The 23,084-nt window shown below is 33.6% G+C and overlaps 1 protein-coding gene across 1 annotated transcript; it reads left to right on the plus strand.

The window, feature by feature from the left end:
- Positions 1 to 12,608: 12,608 nt before the first annotated feature.
- LOC145015713 (tropinone reductase homolog At5g06060-like) lies at positions 12,609 to 14,061 on the plus strand. Its single transcript, XM_078974186.1, has 4 exons — positions 12,609 to 13,043; positions 13,214 to 13,430; positions 13,505 to 13,611; positions 13,706 to 14,061. Exons 1-4 carry the CDS (start codon positions 12,732 to 12,734, stop codon positions 13,880 to 13,882), a joined length of 813 nt encoding a protein of 270 aa, XP_078830312.1. The 5' UTR covers positions 12,609 to 12,731; the 3' UTR covers positions 13,883 to 14,061.
- Positions 14,062 to 23,084: the final 9,023 nt, after the last annotated feature.

A 23,084-nucleotide genomic window follows, 5' to 3' on the forward strand; every position in this document is an offset into this window, starting at 1 on the left:
CGACGTATTCAAATTGATCTAAGGGTGGAGAACCTATAAAGAAAACACAATCAACGATCCAGATTGTTTTAGATGATGTCATAAGGGTTCTCTTTTAATAATATTTAGGGATTTGTTTTCTACGTGGGAATTATGACATAATGTTTGTGTAAATCGATTATTAAAAAGGTTTGAAATATATATAGAAGTCAATATGATGAAAATCAGTAGGTAATCAATTGAAATCTCATTTAAACCTAAAATAGTGGATATCATGCTTGAAAGTGTATTGGTTCATAAAAATATCCGAAACTTTTGAAATTCGAAATTAATAGTTTCCGAGATTTCAACATATAATGTATTTGGAAAGCAATTTAGAATGGAAATAGAGCCTAAATTTAAAGTTTACATTAATAAGGGACCAATTTTGTAGTTGTAAGTTTGGAAAGAATTCAAGTATCATTTTCATTGAATTCCTACATTTAATTTCCTAATATAACGGATCGACTTATTGTTTGATCAAGGTGACGTAAGCAAATTGATCTAAAGGTATAAAACCTATAAAGAAAACACAATAAACTATCCAGTTTGTTTTAGCTGATGTCATGTAGTTTCTCTTTTAATAATATTTATAGATATGTTTTCTACGTGGAAATTATGACATAATTTTTGTGTAAATCGATTATTAAAAAGGTTTGAAATATATATACAAGTCAATATGAAGAAAATTAGCAGGTAATCAATTGAAATCTCATTTAAACTTGAAATAGAGGATATCATGCTTGAAAGTGTATTGGTTCATAAAAATATCCGAAACTTTTGAAATTTGAAATTAATAGTTTCCAGATTTCAACATATAATGTATTTAGAAAGCAATTTTGAATGGAAATAAAGCATAAATTTAAGGTTTACATTAAAAAGGAACCAATTTTGTAGTTGTAAGTTTGGAAAGAATTCAAGTATCATTTTCATTCAATTCCTACATTTAATTTCCTAATATAACGGATTGACTTCTTGTTTGATCAAGGTGACGTAAGCAAATTGATCTAAGGGTGTAAAACCTATTAAGAAACTAAATCAACGATCCAGATTATTTTAGATGATGTCATACAGTTTCTCTTTTAATAATATTTAGAGATTTGTTTTCTACGTGGGAATTATGACATAATGTTTGTGTAAATCGATTATTAAAAAGGTTTGAAATATATATACTAGTCAATATGATGAAAATTAGCAGGTAATCATTTGAAATCTCATTTGAACTTAAAATAGAAGATAGCATGCTTGAAACTGTATTGGTTCATAAACATATCCGAAACTTTTGAAATTTGAAAATAATAGTTTCCGATATTTCAACATATAATGTATTTGGAAAACATTTTTGAATGGAAATATAGCCTAAATTTAAGGTTTACATTAATAAGGAACCAATTTTGTAGTTGTAAGTTTGGAAGGAATTCAAGTATCATTTTCATTCAATTCCTACATTTAATTTCCTAATATAACGGATTGACTTCTTGTTCGATCAAGGTGACGTAAGCAAATTGATCTAAGGGTGTAAAACCTATAAAGAAAGCACAAACAACGATCCATATTGTTTTAGATGATGTCATAAGGTTTCTCTTTTAATAATATTTAGAGATTTGTTTCCTACGTGGGTATTATGACATAATGTTTGTGTAAATCGATTATTAAAAAGGTTTGAAATATATATACAAGTCAATATGATGAAAATTAGGAGGTAATCAGTTGAAATCTCATTTGAACATAAAATAGAAGATATCATGCTTGAAAGTGTATTGGTTCATAAAAATATCTAAAACTTTTGAAATTTGAAATTAATAGTTTCGGAGATTTCAACATATAATTTATTTGGAAAGCAATTTTGAATGGAAATAGAGCCTAAATTTAAGGTTTACATTTATAAGGAACCAATTTTGTAGTTGTAAGTTTGGAAAGAATTCAACTATCATTTTCATTAAATTCCTACATTTAATTTCCTAATATAACGGATTGACTTCTTGTTTGATCACGGTGAAGTAAGCAAATTGATCTAAGGGTGTAAAACCTATAAAGAAAACACAATCAACGATCCAGATTGTTTTAGATGATGTTATAAGGTTTCTCATTTAATAATATATATATATATATATATATATATATATATATATATATATATATATATATATATATATATAGGCGATAGAGAATATACATTATAGCCCCACCTAAGCTTAGGTACTAAACCTCTAAAATATATCGTTTTAACATGCTAAATATACTCTGTTTGGTTTCACTTGGTAAATATATCATTCTCCACAATATTTCTTTCTTTCATTATCGTTTTATCATCTACGTTTCCTTTCCTCAATTATCGTTTATTACTTCATCCAAGTGAACATTACTAAACTCTAAACCTGAACCTAAACGCTAAATTTAAACACTAAACACTAAAGCTCAAACCTAAACCCTGAATCTAAAGACTAAACCCTAAACCCTAAACCCTAAACATAAACCTAAACCTCGAAACCCTAAACCCAAAACTCTAAACCTTAAACCCTATTGTGTCGATTCTGAATTTACATCTTGAAGTATTAATCGTGAATCCATTAACCATAAACTTTGTATAGTAAAACAATTTATTTTCAAGAGGCTTAGTACCTAAGCTTAGGTGGGGCTATATATATATATATATATATATATAAAGAGAGAGAGGGAGAGAGAGAGAGAGAGAGAGAAAGAAAGAGAGACGTTGGGAATGAGCGAGTGGGTTTGGAATTTTCATTTTATTTTTCATTTTAAAGTAAGTTAAATAACTCAAAAGAATAATATATATATATATATATATATATATATACATTTATATATAAAGGATAAAATAGTCACTATAACTTATTTCAAATCTTTCAAGGACCCAAGCTAAAATAAATTTTTTATATGGATCCGACGGTACAATCCCAAAATATTTTGGAGATAAACCACATGGACCAAATTTGCAATTTGGTCTTAAAAGTTTAAAAAAGAAAAATTCACATGATTTGTCAATAAAAAAAAGAATTGAAGGACCATTTGTTGTAATTTAAATATTATAGGAATAAAAGAAAAAACGTGAGGAGCCATTTCTGTAACGATGCATCCATAAATAACACCATCATTCGATTCAGGCGCACAATAGCAAATCCCATTCTGACAATCAAATATTCTCCTCCCCAATCACACACCACCTTCGTCAAATACACGCGCCTCACATTGTGGATCTATTTCTACAAAGCTCTACGAAGTCGTCTTTTCAATTATCCTCTCGACACAGAAGCAGAAGGCGTTAGCTAAATCGAGAGGCTCTGAGCTTTTATTACGAATTCAAGAACACTGTGAGTATGTATTAAATCGTTAATGCATGTGCTATGTTTGTGTATTCTATTGATTACAAATTCTGAACATTTTGCTAAAATGAATTCTGTGTTTGAGCATAGATACACATTCAACGATCCAGATTATTTTAGATGATGTCATAAGGTTTCTCTTTTAATAATATTTAGAGATTTGTTTTCTACATGGAAATTATGACATAATGTTTGTGTAAATCGATTATTAAAAAGGTTTGAAATATATATACAAGTCAATATGAGGTAAATTAGCAGGTAATCAACTGAAATCTCATTTAAACTTAAAATAGAAGATATCATGCTTGAAAGTGTATTGGTTCATAAAAATATCCGAAACTTTTGAAACTTGAAATTAATAGTTTCCGAGATTTCAACATATAATGTATTTGGAAAGCAATTTTGAATGGAAATAGAGCCTAAATTTAAGGTTTACATTAACAAGGAACCAATTTTGTAGTTGTAAGTTTGGAATGAATTCAAGTATCATTTTCATTCAATTCCTACATTTAATTTCCCTAATATAACGGATTGACTTCTTGTTTGATCAAGGTAACGTAAGCAAATTGATCTAAGGGTGTAAAACCAATAAAGAAAACACAATCAACGATCCAGATTGATTTAGATGATGTCATAGGGTTTCTTTATTAATAATATTTAGAGATTTGATTTCTACGTGGGAATTATGACATAATGTTTGTGTAAATCAATTATTAAAAAGGTTTGAAATATATATACAAGTGAATATGATGAAAATTAGCAAGTAATAAATTCAAATCTCATTTGAACTTAAAATACAAGATATCATGCTTGAAAGTGTATTGGTTCATAAAAATATCTGAAACATTTGAAATTTGAAATTAATAGTTTCCGAGATTTCAACATATAATGCATTTGGAAAGTAATTTTGAATGGAAATAGAGCCTAAATTTAAGGTTTACATTAATAAGGAAGCAATTTGGTAGTTGTAAGTTTGGAAAGAATTCAAGTATCATTTTCATTCAATTCCTACATTTAATTTCCTAATATAACGGATTGATTTCTTGTTTGATCAAGGTGACGTAAGCAAATTGATCAAAGGGTGTAAAACCTATACAGAAAACACAATCAACGATCCAAATTGTTTTAGATGATTTCATATGGTTTCTCTTTTAATAGTATTTAAAGATTTGTTTTATACGTGGAAATTATGACATAATGTTTGTGTAAATCGATTATTAAAAAGGTTTGAAATATATATAGAAGTCAATATGAAGAAAATTAGCAGGTAATCAATTGAAATCTCATTTAAACTTAAAATAGAAGATATCATGCTTGAAAGTGTATTGGTTCATAAAAATATCCGAAACTTTTGAAATTTGAAATTAATAGTTTCCGAGATTTCAACATATAATGTATTTGGAAACCAATTTTAAGTGGAAATAGAGCCTAAATTTAAGGTTTACATTAATAAGGAACCAATTTTGTTGTTGTAAGTTTGGAAAGAATTCAAATATCATTTTCATTCAATTCCTACATTTAATTTCCTAATATAACGGATTGACTTCTTGTTTGATCAAGGTAACGTATGCAAATTGATGTAAGGGTGTAAAACCTATAAAGAAAACATAATCAACGATCTAGATTGTTTTAGATGATGTCATATGGTTTCTCTTTTAATAATATTTAGAGATTTGTTTTCTACGTGGAAATTATGACATAATATTTGTTTAAATCGATTAATGAAAATGTTTGAAATATATATATACAAGTCAATATGATGATAATTAACATGTAATAAATTGAAATCTCATTTAAACTTAAAATAGAAGATATCAGGCTTGAAAGTGTACTGGTTCATAAAAATATCGGAAACTTTTGAAATTTGAATTTTATAGTTTCCAGATTTCAACATATAATGTATTTAGAAAGCAATTTTGAATGGAAATAGAGCCTAAATTCAAAGTTTACATTAATAAGGAACCAATTTTGTAGTTGTAAGTTTGGAAAGAATTCAAGTATCATTTTCATTAAATTCCTACATTTAATTTCCTAATATAACGGATTGACTTCTTGTTTGATCAACGTGACGTAAGCAAATTGATCTAAGGGTGTAAAACCTATAAAGAAACTAAATCAACGATCCAGATTATTTTAGATGATGTCATACAGTTTCTCTTTTAATAATATTTAGAGATTTGTTTTCTACGTGGGAATTATGACATAATGTTTGTGTAAATCGATTATTAAAAAGGTTTGAAATATATAGTAGTCAATATGATGAAAATTAGCAGGTAATCAATTGAAATCTCATTTGAACTTAAAATAGAAGATAGCATGCTTGAAAGTGTATTGGTTCATAAACATATCCGTAACTTTAGAAATTTGAAATTAATAGTTTCCGAGATTTCAACATATAATGTATTTGGAAAGAAATTTTGAATGCAAATAGAGCCTAAATTTAAGGTTTACATTAATAAGGAACCAATTTTGTAGTTGTAAGTTTGGAAAGAATTCAAATATCATTTTTATTCAATTTCTACATTTAATTTCATAATATAACGTATTGACTTCTTGTTTGATCATGGTGACGTAAGCAAATTGATCAAAGGGTGTAAAAACTATAAACAAAAACGCAATCAATGATCCAGATTGTTTTAGATGATGTCATAACGTTTGACTTTTAATAATATTTAGATATTTGTTTTCTACATCTAAATTATAACATAATGTTTGTGTAAATCGATTATTAAAAAGGTTTGAAATATATATATACAAGTCAATATGATGAAAATTACGAGGTAATCAATTGAAATCTCATTTAAACTAAAAATACAAGATATCATGCATGAAAGTGTATTGGTTCATAAAAATATCCGAAACTTTTGAATTTTGAAATTAATAGTTTCCGAGATTTCAACATATAATGTATTTGGGAAGAAATTTTGAATGGAAATAGTGCCTAAATTCAATGTTTACGTTAATAAGGAACCAATTTTCTAGTTGTAAGTTTGGAAAGAATTCAAGTATCATTTTCATTTAATTTCCTAATATAACGGATTGATTTCTTGTTTGATCAAGGTGACATATTCAAATTTATCTAACAATGGAAAACCTATAAAGAAAACACAATCAATGATCCAGATTGTTTTAGATCATGTCATAAGGTTTTTCTTTTTATAATATTTAGAGATTTGTTTTCTACGTGGGAATTATGACATAATGTTTGTGTAAATCGATTATTAGTAGGTAATCAATTGAAATCTCATTAGGACTTAAAATAGAAGATATCATGCTTGAAAGTGTACTGTTTCATAAAAATATCTGAAACTTTTGAAATTTGAAATTAATAGTTTCCGAGATTTAGACATATAATGTATTTGGGAAGCAATTTTGAATGGAAATAGAGCCTAAATTTAAGGTTTACATTAATAAGGAACCAATTTTCTAGTTGTAAGTTTGGAAACAACTCAACTATCATTTTCATTCAATTCCTACATTTAATTTCCTAATATAATGGATTGACTTGTTTTTTGATCAAGGTGACGTAACCAAATTGATTTAAGGGTGTAAAACCTATAAATAAAACACAATCAACGATCCAATTTGTTTTAGATGATGACATATGCTTTCTATTTTAATAATATTTAGAGATTTGTTTTCTACGTGGAACTTATGACATAATGTTTGTGTAAATCGATTATTAAAATGGTTTGAAATATATATACAAGTCAATATGAAGAAAATTAGCAGGTAATCAATTGAAATCTCATATAAACTTAAAATAGAGGATATCATGCGTGAAAGTGTATTGGTTCATAAAAATATCCGAAACTTTTGAAACTTGAAATTAATAGTTTCCGAGATTTCAACATATAATGTATTTGGAAAGCAATTTTGAATGGAAATAGGGCCTAAATTTAAGGTTTACATTAACAAGGAACCAATTTTGTAGTTGTAAGTTTGGAATGAATTCAAGTATCATTTTCATTCAATTCCTACATTTAATTTCCCTAATATAACGGATTGACTTCTTGTTTGATCAAGGTGACGTAAGCAAATTGATCTAAGGGTGTAAAACCAATAAAGAAAACACAATCAACGATCCAGATTGTTTTAGATGATGTCATAGGGTTTCTTTTTTAATAATATTTAGAGATTTGGTTTCTACGTGGGAATTATGACATAATGTTTGTGTAAATCAATTATCAAAAAGGTTTGAAATATATATACAAGTGAATATGATGAAAATTAGCAAGTAATAAATTCAAATCTCATTTGAACTTAAAATAGAAGATATCATGCTTGAAAGTGTATTGGTTCATAAAAATATCTGAAACATTTGAAATTTGAAATTAATAGTTTCCGAGATTTCAACATATAATGCATATGGAAAGTAATTTTGAATGAAAATAGAGCCTAAATTTAAGGTTTACATTGATAAGGAAGCAATTTTGTAGTTGTAAGTTTGGAAAGAATTCAAGTATCATTTTCATTCAATTCCTACATTTAATTTCCTAATATAACGGATTGATTTCTTGTTTGATCAAGGTGACGTAAGCAAATTGATCTAAGGGTGTAAAACCTATACAGAAAACACAATCAACGATCCAAATTGTTTTAGATGATTTCATATGGTTTCTCTTTTAATAGTATTTAAAGATTTGTTTTATACGTGGAAATTATGACATAATGTTTGTGTAAATCGATTATTAAAAAGGTTTGAAATATATATAGAAGTCAATATGAAGAAAATTAGCAAGTAATCAATTGAAATCTCATTTAAACTTAAAATAGAAGATATCATACTTGAAAGTGTATTGGTTCATAAAAATATCCGAAACTTTTGAAATTAGAAATTAATAGTTTCCGAGATTTCAACATATAATGTATTTTGAAACCAATTTTAAGTGGAAATAGAGCCTAAATTTAAGGTTTACATTAATAAGGAACCAATTTTGTAGTTGTAAGTTTGGAAAGAATTCAAATATCATTTTCATTCAATTCCTACATTTAATTTCCTAATATAACGGATTGACTTCTTGTTTGATCAAGGTAACGTATGCAAATTGATGTAAGGGTGTAAAACCTATAAAGAAAACATAATCAACGATCTTGATTGTTTTAGATGATGTCATATGGTTTCTCTTTTAATAATATTTAGAGATTTGTTTTCTACGTGGAAATTATGACATAATGTTTGTTTAAATCGATTAATGAAAATGTTTGAAATATATATATACAAGTCAATATGATGATAATTAACATGTAATAAATTGAAATCTCATTTAAACTTAAAATAGAAGATATCAGGCTTGAAAGTGTACTGGTTCATAAAAATGTCGGAAACTTTTGAAATTTGAATTTAATAGTTTCAAGATTTCAACATATAATGTATTTAGAAAGCAATTTTGAATGGAAATAGAGCCTAAATTCAAAGTTTACATTAATAAGGAACCAATTTTGTAGTTGTAAGTTTGGAAAGAATTCAAGTATCATTTTCATTAAATTCCTACATTTAATTTCCTAATATAACGGATTGACTTCTTGTTTGATCAAGGTGACGTAAGCAAATTGATCTAAGGGTGTAAAACCTATAAAGAAACTAAATCAACGATCCAGATTATTTTAGATGATGTCATACAGTTTCTCTTTTAATAATATTTAGAGATTTGTTTTCTACGTGGGAATTATGACATAATGTTTGTGTAAATCGATTATTAAAAAGGTTTGAAATATATAGTAGTCAATATGATGAAAATTAGCAGGTAATCAATTGAAATCTCATTTGAACTTAAAATAGAAGATAGCATGCTTGAAAGTGTATTGGTTCATAAACATATCCGTAACTTTTGAAATTTGAAATTAATAGTTTCCGAGATTTCAACATATAATGTATTTGGAAAGAAATTTTGAATGCAAATAGAGCCTAAATTTAAGGTTTACATTAATAAGGAACCAATTTTGTAGTTGTAAGTTTGGAAAGAATTCAAATATCATTTTTATTCAATTTCTACATTTAATTTCATAATATAACGTATTGACTTCTTGTTTGATCATGGTGACGTAAGCAAATTGATCAAAGGGTGTAAAAACTATAAAGAAAACGCAATCAATGATCCAGATTGTTTTAGATGATGTCATAACGTTTGACTTTTAATAATATTTAGATATTTGTTTTCTACATCTCAATTATGACATAATGTTTGTGTAAATCGATTATTAAAAAGGTTTGAAATATATATATACAACTCAATATGATGAAAATTACGAGGTAATCAATTGAAATCTTATTTAAACTTAAAATACAAGATATCATGCATGAAAGTGTATTGGTTCATAAAAATATCCGAAACTTTTGAATTTTGAAATTAATAGTTTCCGAGATTTCAACATATAATGTATTTGGGAAGAAATTTTGAATGGAAATAGAGCCTAAATTCAATGTTTACGTTAATAAGGAACCAATTTTCTAGTTGTAAGTTTGGAAAGAATTCAAGTATCATTTTCATTTAATTTCCTAATATAACGGATTGATTTCTTGTTTGATCAAGGTGACATATTCAAATTTATCTAACGGTGGAAAACCTATAAAGAAAACACAATCAATGATCCAGATTGTTTTAGATCATGTCATAAGGTTTTTCTTTTTATAATATTTAGAGATTTGTTTTCTACGTGGGAATTATGACATAATGTTTGTGTAAATCGATTATTAGTAGGTAATCAATTGAAATCTCATTAGGACTTAAAATAGAAGATATCATGCTTGAAAGTGTACTGTTTCATAAAAATATCTGAAACTTTTGAAATTTGAAATTAATAGTTTCCAAGATTTAGACATATAATGTATTTGGGAAGCAATTTTGAATGGAAATAGAGCCTAAATTTAAGGTTTACATTAATAAGGAACCAATTTTGTAGTTGTAAGTTTGGAAACAATTCAACTATCATTTTCATTCAATTCCTACATTTAATTTCCTAATATAACGGATTGACTTGTTTTTTGATCAAGGTGACGTAACCAAATTGATTTAAGGGTGTAAAACCTATAAATAAAACACAATTAACGATCCAATTTGTTTTAGATGATGACATATGCTTTCTATTTTAATAATATTTAGAGATCTGTTTTCTACGTGGAAATTATGACATAATGTTTGTGTAAATCGATTATTAAAATGGTTTGAAATATATATACAAGTCAATATGATGAAAATTAGCAGGTAATCAATTGAAATCTCATATAAACTTAAAATAGAGGATATCATGCGTGAAAGTGTATTGGTTCATAAAAATATCCGAAACTTTTGAAATTTGAAATTAATAGTTTCCGAGATTTCAACATATATTGTATTTGGAAAGTAATTTTGAATGGAAATAGAGCCTAAATTTAAGGTTTACATTACTAAGGAACAAATTTTGTAGGTGTAAGTTTGGAAAGAATTCAAATATCATTTTCATTCAATTCCTACATTTAATTACCTAATATAACGGATTAACTTCTTGTTTGATCAAGGTAACGTATGCAAATTGATGTAAGGGTGTAAAACCTATAGAGAAAACATAATCAACGATCTAGATTGTTTTAGATGATGTCATATGGTTTCTCTTTTAATAATATTTAGAGATTTGTTTTCTACGTGGAAATTATGACATAATGTTTGTTTAAATCGATTAATGAAAATGTTTGAAATATATATATACAAGTCAATATGATGATAATTAACATGTAATAAATTGAAATCTCATTTAAACTTAAAATAGAAGATATCAGGCTTGAAAGTGTACTGGTTCATAAAAATATCGGAAACTTTTGAAATTTGAATTTAATAGTTTCCAGATTTCAACATATAATGTATTTAGAAAGCAATTTTGAATGGAAATAGAGCCTAAATTCAAAGTTTACATTAATAAGGAACCAATTTTGTAGTTGTAAGTTTGGAAAGAATTCAAGTATCATTTTCATTAAATTCCTACATTTAATTTCCTAATATAACGGATTGACTTCTTGTTTGATCAAGGTGACGTAAGCAAATTGATCTAAGGGTGTAAAACCTATAAAGAAACTAAATCAACGATCCAGATTATTTTAGATGATGTCATACAGTTTCTCTTTTAATAATATTTAGAGATTTGTTTTCTACGTGGGAATTATGACATAATGTTTGTGTAAATCGATTATTAAAAAGGTTTGAAATATATAGTAGTCAATATGATGAAAATTAGCAGGTAATCAATTGAAATCTCATTTGAACTTAAAATAGAAGATAACATGCTTGAAAGTGTATTGGTTCATAAACATATCCGTAACTTTTGAAATTTGAAATTAATAGTTTCCGAGATTTCAACATATAATGTATTTGGAAAGAAATTTTGAATGGAAATAGAGCCTAAATTTAAGGTTTACATTAATAAGGAACCAATTTTGTAGTTCTAAGTTTGGAAAGAACTCAAATAGCATTTTCATTCAATTCTTACATTTAATTTTCTAATATAACGGATTGACTTGTTATTTTATCAAGGTGACGTAAGCAAATTGATCTGTGGGTGTGAAATCTATAAAGAAAACGCAATCAACATTCCAGATTGTTTTAGATGATGTCATAACGTTTGACTTTTAATAATATTTAGATATTTGTTTTCTACATCTCAATTATGACATAATGTTTGTGTAAATCGATTATTAAAAAGGTTTGAAATATATATATACAAGTCAATATGATGAAAATTACGAGGTAATCAATTGAAATCTTATTTAAACTTAAAATACAAGATATCATGCATGAAAGTGTATTGGTTCATAAAAATATCCGAAACTTTTGAATTTTGAAATTAATAGTTTCCGAGATTTCAACATATAATGTATTTGGGAAGAAATTTTGAATGGAAATAGAGCCTAAATTCAATGTTTACGTTAATAAGGAACCAATTTTGTAGTTGTAAGTTTGGAAAAAAAATCAAGTATGATTTTAATTCAATTCCTACATTTGATTTCTTAATATAACGGATTGACTTGTTGTTTGATCAAGCTGACGTAAGCAAATTGATTTAAGAGTGTAAAACTTATAAAGAAACCACAATGATCCAAATTTTGATTTAAGAGTGTAAAACTTATAAAAAAACCACAATGATCCAAATTGTTTTAGATGATGTGTATGGTTCCCTTTTAATAATATTTAAATATGTAAAAATAATCAAATAAAATATCTAAAATATTCACAATCAAAATATATACCTAAAGTAGTTTTTCCTTTTGGCGGAAATGCGTTGATTGAGTGAGAAAATATGGACCATATTCAGCAACTACCATCATATGCTTGTTATAAACCGGAAGGTCTAAACTAATCATCTTCTCGAAGATATCGACTTCAAACGAAATCGGATAACATGACGACGGCGGCAGCGGCGGAGAGCAGTACTAAAACTAGAAATTCCAGATGGTCTCTCGCCAGCGTGACTGCTCTCGTCACCGGCGGCACACGTGGGATCGGCTACGCTGTGGTGGAGGAATTGGCGGAGTTAGGGGCGGCAGTACACACCTACTCTCGCAACGAGGCTGAGCTCAACCACCGCTTACAAGAATGGTCTTCCAAGGGCTTCACCGTCACTGGATCCGTCTGCGACGCAACTTCTCGACCTCAACGCCAACAGCTTCTAGAAAAAGTCTCCACTATCTTCAATGGAAAGCTCAACATTCTAGTAAGTTCTTTTGTGTTTATTTCACCGATAAATTAGGGAATTCTTCAATACATCAAGTTTCATCTTATTTTGCAGGAATTCCTAATCTTCTGAAACGAACGCATTCGTTATTCATTCTAGTGGTACTAGTTGTATTCTTACAAATGATTATACAAACTTCGAAACTGTAGATAAACAATGTTGGGACGAACATAGCGAAACCTAGTTTAGAGTATACTACAGAAGAGTATTCCCTGATCATGGCTACCAATTTGGAATCCTGTTACCATATCTCTCAACTTTCACATCCTCTTTTAAAAGCTTCTGGATTTGGAAGCATTGTGTTCATTTCCTCTGTTGCAGGTTCTGTTCATGTTAATTACACATCTATCTACGGACCCACTAAAGGTATATGGTTTTGTGTTCCTGATCGTTGTATTTGGTGTTACAAGAAATTTTAAGCTTCCATTTTCTGTTCATAGCTGCTATGAATCAACTTGCTAAGAATTTAGCTTGCGAATGGGCGAAAGATAACATTCGGAGTAATAGTGTAGCTCCAGGGTGCACTAGAACTCCACTTGTTGAACCTGTAATACACCTCAATCCTACCCTTCTTTATATTTATTCTATTTAACCCATTAAATGTTATGATTTTAATCAACCAATAAGCAAATTTTGTGTAGTTGCTAAGTAATGAGGAGTTTTTGGGTACAATGGTATCAAGAATACCTTTGAAACGCATTGCTGAAGCTAATGAAGTGTCATCAATGGTGGCGTTCCTTTGTATGCCTGCTGCTTCTTACATCACTGGTCAGACAATTCTTGTTGATGGAGGATTTTCTGTTAATGGTTTCCCGTGACTTGCAAAAATGCTCAAGGAGTTTCTCTTTTGATTAGTATTGATCTTTCTTTGTTTAAAAATTAGTGGTGAGTATCAAAAATAGATGATGTAAGTTATGATATATGATGAATCTATGATTGTACAAAACTCGTATTATCTCTCTCGGATTATAACAAGGTATTGAATGTTGAGCATCAATGGAAGAATTCGTGAAGTAAATTAGAGTGAACCGCAAAAATAGTGTGGTTGGTTAACTAGTCATGTGATGTATATAGTTCCTCATTGGTTTTAACATATTTATTTAAATCTGCAACTTAGACCATTTTTTAACTTATGTTGTAAAAAATGATGTTAATAGAATTTCAATCTCCAACCCGTATCATTTATTTTTGTAAAGTTGTTAAAATCGGAATCTTATATAAGATCTTTTTCTACTTTGCAATATCGTGATTGTAAGATTCAACCAAAAACATTTTAAAACATAAAAAATATTGTAACACTGTATATTTGCAAACAAAAAAATTCATTTTCAAAACCACATAATTCTCAATATCACATTTCAAAACCACAATGTCAAATTATCAAAAACACAAAATCATAAATTGTTTGATAAAATCCAGGATCCCCAAAAACACTAACTCCATCTCGTGTGTACAATAAAGTCGGTATCTTCCCGTGTTCATGAGAAGTATCTGAAACACATAACACATAACACGGTAAACATACAGCTTAGTGAGTTCCCCAAAATACCACACACATCTCATTAGTCTTTCATGGCGATATCTCAATGAAGACCCGTCGGTCAATAAGTCTCAGTGGAGACCCTCCGATCCCACAACTCGGGTTGGACCCTCCGGTCCTAACTCAATAAGCTCAACATAATATACAACATAAATCACAAGGACATAATGCAGGATATCATAATACTCAATATAAGCATACAAGACCCTCCGATCACACAAAGTTACCACTCAAGGTAAGTATAGTGAGAAAACTCACCTCGTAAGCAAGCAGATAAACCCCGTACCCCTCGAACGGTCTAATCCCCACCTACATGTCATAATCATCTCTAATTAACACTTATACCCAAAACTCTAAATAAATTTAGTTAACCTTTCTCTCTCTCTAACTCTTGGAATGGGTAAAAGACCATTTTACCACTCCATGGTCTCCATAATCCATGTCTTGACCAAACCCTAAAAGTCAACAGAAGTCAACACTCGAGTCAACAATCCATGTTGACCCAACTCGTCGAGTGCATCTATGCGACTCGTCGAGTTTCTTCGTTTTCCTCAGAATATCGTGAAAGTCCAACTCAACTCGCCGAGTTGACTCATCAACTCGCCGAATTACAATGTGTCCAGACTCATTGGGGAAAAACCCTAACCGATTCGTCGAGTCAGCTCACTGACTCGTCAAGTCTCTTTAGTCCGTTTTCTCATTCAAACGATCTTAGGCTGAAATAATGTCTCGTACTCTGGATCTAACCTGCTAAGGCTCATTTATCACGTAAAGCTGCAAGATTTATGTTCATGCATGACATCTAGAGCTCAAAATGCCAAAACAAGCTCCATAAAGGGTTTCATGCATGGAGACTTGCCCAAAGCTGGGAAAAGCTTGGATCTTTGGGCTCATAGGACCTCAATATGTCCAGATTTGGAGTCTCAACTCCATGACAAGCTCATAACACTCTAGAACTCCAAGAAGGATGGGAAAAGGCTCTAAATTCCTTAAAACGAGATCTAACCAAAACAATGAGCAAGTTGGTGACTTTTTACCTTCAAACAAAAGCTAGGAATGAATGAACACCAGATCCAAAAGCTCCTTGTCATCCAAAGTCTTTTGCTCTTCAACTTTCCTCCAAGAATGCAACAAAACACACTATGTTAACCCCGCTTTCTCACATACAAGGTTATAGCTCGATTAGGGTTTCACATAGTGTAGGAGGGTGACAAGGGTGGCAGAAATGAGGGCTTAAGGTCCTTTAAATAGGACACAAAACCGGAAAAATAGGGTTTCCTCACTCAACTCCTACTTGTCGATTCGGGGTCCTTCGACTCACCGAGTAGACTCAAAAAATCCCGCAGCCATAATATTCTCTACTCGGCGAGTTGGTGCTTCCAACTCGTCGAGTTGCCCTCTCAAAATGAATAAAACAATTTAAATTGTATACCTAGGAGTCGGGATGTTACGATTCTCCCCCACTAGAATCAGACTTCGCCCTCGAAGTTATCTTTCAGAAACAACTCGAGGTGTTGCTCTCTTATCTCAGATTTCGGCTCCCAAGTCCACTCGGATCCCTTCTGATGCTGCCACTGAACCTGGACTAAGGGCGCCTCTTTATTCCTCAGGACCTTCACCTTCCGATCCGAGATCATTATCGGCCTCTCAATGTAGTTTAGGATCGCATCTATGTGAATTTCCTCTAAAGGGACCACTATTGTCTCATCGGCTACACACTTCCTCAGTTGAGATGCGTGGAAGGTGTTATGAATCTGTAACATCCAAAAAATACAACCAATTTAAATTTTTCAAAACAACCCGATTTTCATTAAAATGTTTACAAAAAGGTTTCCAATACAAATTATTAGAGTATTCCCAGAATCACATTGCTACAAAATCATGAGGAACGGTACGATCGCGCCTTCGCCTTGCCACGGTCTCCTGAAGAACCTGAAAAACATTAAAACACAACTGTAAGCCCGAAAGCTTAGTGAGATACCCCCAAGATACCAACCACGCATACGCCCTTCCAGGCTGCGACCTTCCGGTCCAAAACATACAAAACATACATAACATAACAAAACATAGAACAACCATACATATCGGGTCAACTGTGTGATTGGTCCGCCGTATCGGGCCTTCAGTCCACCAGATCCATCCTCCAGGTCTAGTCATGTCCTTTGAGTCTACAGTGGGGTTGGTCCGCCCGCATCGGGCCTTCAACCCACCTGGTCCACTCTCTGAGTCTACAGTGTGACTGGTCCGCCCGCATCGGGCCTTCAGTCGGCCTGGTCCACTCTCCGAGCCTCGGCACGTCTGGTCCACCCTCGTGGGGCCTATAGCCTATCCGGACCGCTCGCTGGGCCTTCGGAACAACCGGTCCGCCCTGGGTATCTTGGCCTACAGCACAAAGCAGGACCCGCCTCAACCCATCTCCAGTCCAAACAACCATGTGCACAAAACATACATTCATATAACAGTCATAGACAGCAAACCGAGCAAGCAGGTCACATAGTGTCACACCCCCGAACCAGACGGCGGAAACGTCCGGGGGCTGTTGTGACTCAATTGAATACCATCACAATGAATATACATGAAACATAACATCATACATCACCAAGCATTGGAATAATACAACTGGTAGCGTCTACATCCATTACATTGTCTCAAACTATTACATGCCCAAAAAAATAAATTGATCATTGTTACTTAAACAACCGCAAAACATCATAGAGTACAATCCTTTCTTCACTTTATCTGTTACCTGAGAATACAAGTATTTTGGAAAAACGTCAACATATGAAATGTTGGTGAGTTCATAAGTAATGTTTGAAATCCAATGTTTGTATTGTTTTGAAAACCACCAGAAAATCCGATATTTTCTGAAAATAGTATAGTGTAAAAACATGTGAAGATCCACAAGTATGTTTGTTTGTTTTCTATAGGTGTATGCGTATGATATGTAAAACTCGGTACGTAGTTCGTAGGTGTATTAGTTGAAAACCCTAGGAAAACCCGACGTTTTCCTATTTCTTTGCTTCAATTAGATTATGTGTTGTTGTTTCGTTACATCAGAGGTATTCGTTGAGCTCCGGAGGCGTTGAGTATACAGTGGGTTGTGAATTGTTGTAACGTACGTTAATGAAAAGGTACAGTTGACAACCGTACTAGCGATCCCTTAGGCGTCACTCGCACTTATTCACACAACTCAATCCTCCCGGACTTGTGTAGTCCCACGACCGAAGAGAAAAAGAGAAGGTGCGAAACCCTCGGTATTTCCCTACGTCGTTCAAGACCATTGCAATTGCGAAGGGCCCGAAGCCCAAACCCGCAATCGTGAGTTCCCGATTTTACTAGCAGCACCGAAGGACCCTTGGGGACCAGCAGCACGTTTGCCATTGAAAGTCCTTTTACACGCGGTTAAGTCGTATTAGACCTAACTACATGTAAGCAAGTATCCTTTGGGCCTAAAGATCATGTCATTGGGCTAGCTAGGCTCAACAAGCATGATTTGCAACTTTTGGGCCTAAGGAATGTACGTCGACGTATTGAGTAATTCCACGAGAGTATAGAGTTCCGAGAGTTCCATATGTGTATTGAGCGTTGTAGTGTTAGTAGTTTTGGATTTGTTATTGATTCGAGACCGAATCAATTCGTTTAACAACGATTTTTGGTATTGTTGTGTATTGTGTCGGCAGTCGCGGTGCCAATATTTGATCAAGTTGTGCGTATTGAATTAGCCTTGAAAGTTTTCTGTTTTCAGCCCCTCATTGTTTGTAAAATTTACTTTTTCAACCCTCTAATTAAATAACTTTCCGGTTTGGTCCTTAAATCATTTTTCTTGACATTTTAACACCAAAAATTATTGAAATTAATATTTTTCAGCATATTTTTCATTGAAAACAGTTTAAGTCCCTGAAATTGCAGTTTTCTCGGTTATAACCCCTCTTTTTCGCAGTTTTTACAATTTTGGCCCCAATTGGAAATTTTTTGCAACTTTGGTCCTTTTTAAATTTGAAAAGCATTTTAAACCTTTGAAAAGTACTTGTAACACTAGTAGTCCACTGTTTTACAGAAAAACACAGTTTTGGCCCTCCAAAACAGAAAATTTCGCATAATGGGCCCTATTGGGCCGAAATTGTCATTTTTAGCCCATTAAGCTTGAAATTTATGTTTTTAATCCTCCAAAAGAGTATATTTTCAGAAAATACATTAGGGAAACTGTTTTGACTCATCTCACCCATCAGATTTCGAAATATTTCATTTTGGGCCCTTCAACTTTCTATTTTTAACATTTTATGTCTAAAAAATGAGTTTTTAGCCCAAAGTATGTATTGTTAAGCCACTTAGCTATTTTTCTTGGTATACTTTGTATGTATTAGTATGTTTTATGTTAGTATCATTTAACATAAAGTATATCTCGGTTTTTAGTGATTTATGACTAGATCCATCATCATAATCATACCAAACACACATATAAGCATAGAAATCATACAAGGCATACACATAATGATAGATCTACACCTTTGCTTGTATTCTCCCCCACAAAAACTTATAAAAACCGAAAATAAGGGGGTATGAAGCTCACCTTAGGGGGTAGTTTCGGTTCTTGAAGAAAAGATGGAAGAAAACTTGGTGATTTTTGACCCTAGCACCCTCTGATGAAGATTTCGAGTTTATGGAGTTCTAAGAGACAAGTTTATGATTTCATGAGAGTTAAGAAGAGATTTTTGAAGATAAGAAAGAGTCCAAAGCATGGATCCAAGCATTAACTTACCTAGATAATGATTTTGGTGATGGATTCTCCTTGTGAAGCTCTTGATTCATGAAAATTTTGAAGGAGGAGGGAGGATTGTTCCTTGAGAATTCTAGAGAGAGTTTGTGAGAGATTTGTGTGTGTGTGTGTGTTTCGGCCGAGAGTGAGTGAGAGAAGAGAGAAATAGACCCTTGAGGTGATATGCATGGAAACATGGAATATGTTGCATGGAAATCCTTTGGTTAATTGTAAGGTGTCACTCACAAGGTCAACCCTTCCTCTTGGGCTTGTTTTGGGCCGAAAATATGGAAGGAAAAAGAGAAATTTGGGCTTTAATGCCCACAAGCCCATGTGTAAATTAAGTTGGATGAGTTTTAACCTAAAAGGAAATATAATATGATTTTTATACTTTGTTGGGCTAGTTTAGGTTAATCATGGATCAAAGCTTTTAATTCATTTCATTCTAGGCCCAATATGGCCCAAAATATTGAAATAATTAAATGTGGGTCCAATTAGAGCCCATTTAAGGGTTCTAAGCCCATGATAGTCAAATTGGAAGCTTATTGGTCCATTTGGGTCCAATAAGGAAGTCCTAGTCCAAAATGGACCTAAACAAGGACTTCTAGGGTTTCCAATTTGTTGTTGACTATTTGTAGCACTTGCATGATGTATTTGATGGAAGTTTTTGATGTCATTTAATAAGCATCACACATGATTTTAAGTTTTTGATTCAACATTTTACTTGAGTTTAGTGATTACAAGACACAAAATTTCTAGTTGTGACACATAGCATATCATTACCCTAACCGGATTACCGACCTAACCAGTCACTAGCATAGCATCACTCTATATATCGGGAAACTGACCTTAGCAAGGCCTCCTAGCATGTACCATCCTAGCTACCAGGATGCAGACACATCAAGCAATAACATAATAACCATATCCGAATCTCAATCCAATAAAGGGCCGGCCTTGGTGCCTTAGACCCTGTTGATATAGTGAGGATAACTCACCTCGAAACTGTCGGCTGAAAAGATAAGATCCCGCTGCTCCGAACTCTGACACGAACTCCTCCACTGAACATCAAAACATACAACTCAATAAATACCCTTAATTACCAAAATACCCCTGGAAGACAACTGGTCAACCTTGGACAAGTCAAAGTCAACCCCTGACTGACCCTACTCGCCGAGTCAACCCGATGACTCGCCGAGTCCATATGCTCAGAACTTCCTTTAATCAGCGACCCAACTCGCCGAGTCACCCCAAGACTCGTCGAGTCCAACAACTCTGAGTCCACTCACACCCAACTCACCGAGTCATCCCTTGACTCACCGATTCCTTGACTCAACCAGAAATATTGGGACTTCCTCGACAAGACTCGCTGAGTCCAAATAGACTCGTCGAGTCCAAGGCTATCTTCAACCTAATCGCCGAGTTGTTCTTCCAACTCATCGAGTTCCAGGCCATCTTCAAGCAACTCGTCGAGTCGCCCCATGTGACTCGACGAGTACCACCGGTCTGAATCCATACAGAAGCATCTCAGGCCATGCAATTGATCCAAAACATAGATCCAACCTCCTACAATCCATCCATCATGTAAAGTGGCAAACTTTACGTGAATCTAAAGAGATCTAGGCCTTATTCACCTTAGAACCAAGGTTTGGGACATGGTGGCTTCACTAAGCACTCAAACACAGGAACTTTAATGCACTCTAGGCCTTCAATATCCCAGATCTGAGGTAGCAACCTCAGATCTAACCTCCAAACTCCAAAACATTCCAAGATATACTCCCCACAAACCCCAAAATGAGAAACTAGGAAGATACAGCCCAAGAACGAAGGTTTTACCTCCAAAAGATGCCTCAATAGCAGCCAAACTCGAATCCACACAAAGCCCTTTGATCCAAGCCACTTCTCCTTCAAGATCTCTGCAAACAACACCTCTCCAAGCTCTAGTTTGCTCAATAATGGGACTCTCCACGAATTTAGGGTTTCTGGAACTCAAGGGGGGAATAAGGGAGGCTGTGGAGGGGTATTATGCTCTTTATATAGGGCTCAACCCCGAAAATTAGGGTTTTCTCCATACAGCACCTACTCGCCGAGTCCATCTTTGGACTCGCTGAGTAGGCCACTTGACACGCGACCATAGCCGCGACCTGACTCGCCGAGTCTATCCATAGACTCGCCGAGTCACCCTCTAAAACTTACACTTTTAGCCCTTCAACTCTACTCTTGCGATTCCAGGATGTTACAATTCTCCCCCACTTAAATTAGGCTTCGTCGTCGAAGCCTACGACATCTCATCTTCAAATTACTTCTCACGACACGTCGCCTGGCCTTGACCGAACCCAGTCCCTCAAGGCACGACCATAAAAACCAGAAGCTCACTTTATCCTTCCATACGGTGCCCCAACCACCTACTCAACCCGGGCACCAGCTGTACCCTCCGATAACCACACTCAACAACTGAGAATTACCCATGATACCTTACTGCTCCAATTCTCATCTTTCACTTGACTCATATGGCTATAAACCCACGAACCATCAGATCCCCAATCCGAATTCCATCCCATGACGACCGAAAGCCCCATTCTTTCATTCCGGAGAAACTCCCCCGAGTTCTCCTCTCGCAGTCACACACACATGCTGATCTAGCTCTAGCACCCTCAGGTTTGGAAAACCCGATACACTGATGATATCCTCAAACATCCTTCCAGGATGAACCGCTGATACATACCCAAAACCCTGATCAGAATCTCACTGAGAGTCCAAGACTCTCTCTCCGTATCCCTTTCGAACCCCTCTCCCTGGCTCTACGCCGCGGTATTCCCTCCGCACCCTGAGCAACATAACAAGTCGAATGAGCTTTTATTCTACCGCCGCAACACACTACTCAAAGACCATCGACGGACCACTCCAATCGTAAGTCTACACTGCCGCTTTCACTTTCGTGAATTCGCACTCCCTTTTCGGAATTTCATTCCTCCCTCTTTCCTTACCAAGGAAACCACTCATCCGCCCAGTCACCATGACAGGCACTATGGTGCTCATCCCGCGCTACATTACCTCTTTAAACCGTACCCGACATCCATGCATCACCACTACTCTAACTCTCATCGCAGGGACTTCAAGCCCATGCATTACCTTCACTGTTCAAAATTGCTACCCGGGGCCAGACCTCCCAATGTAATCACACTGCAACACACGCAACCCATAACCTCGAACCGATCCAACAATACTCGAAGGGTCTTCAGCATGACTGGACCGCCTCCACAGGCCTTCAGCCAATCTGGACCACTCTCAGAACCTTCAGCCAATCTGACTGGACCGTCCTCCAAGCCTTCGGCCTGACTGGTACGCCTACTGGCCTTCAGTCTATCCGGACCGCTCAACTAACATTCATCATTCCGAACTATCCCTTCGGGAAATCCTCCCGTGCATACTGGTTCTAGCCCTTTAGGGGTTCCGAACTCTATCTCCATCATACATACTCGATCCCGGCCCGCTCCCATGGCTTCCACAATCAACTGCTCTAGGTCTGTATTCCGCCCCGCACGCCTGTTACTTACCCATACGAGCCTGCTCTCGACTGATAGAAATATCGCTGAATTTCCCAAAGAAGCTAAGCAACCTCTCAGACCCAACGATCATCCGGAGAATCTCCAATTCTCCCCCACTTAAGATACTGACAATAAATCACCGGTCGCCATCACCGATCTCCCAAGGTAACCTTGCAGAA

This window comes from Lactuca saligna, chromosome 9 (assembly GCF_052625555.1).
Source record: "Lactuca saligna cultivar CGN05327 chromosome 9, ASM5262555v1, whole genome shotgun sequence".
Taxonomy (NCBI): Eukaryota; Viridiplantae; Streptophyta; class Magnoliopsida; order Asterales; family Asteraceae; genus Lactuca; species Lactuca saligna.

Coding starts and splice junctions, on each gene's coding strand:
- LOC145015713 (XM_078974186.1), top strand. CDS start 12,732: ATGACGACGGCGGCAGCGGCGGAGAGCAGTACTAAAACTAGAAATTCC. Junction 13,044..13,213: donor ATGGAAAGCTCAACATTCTA/GTAAGTTCTTTT, acceptor TCGAAACTGTAG/ATAAACAATGTTGGGACGAA. Junction 13,431..13,504: donor TATCTACGGACCCACTAAAG/GTATATGGTTTT, acceptor TTCTGTTCATAG/CTGCTATGAATCAACTTGCT.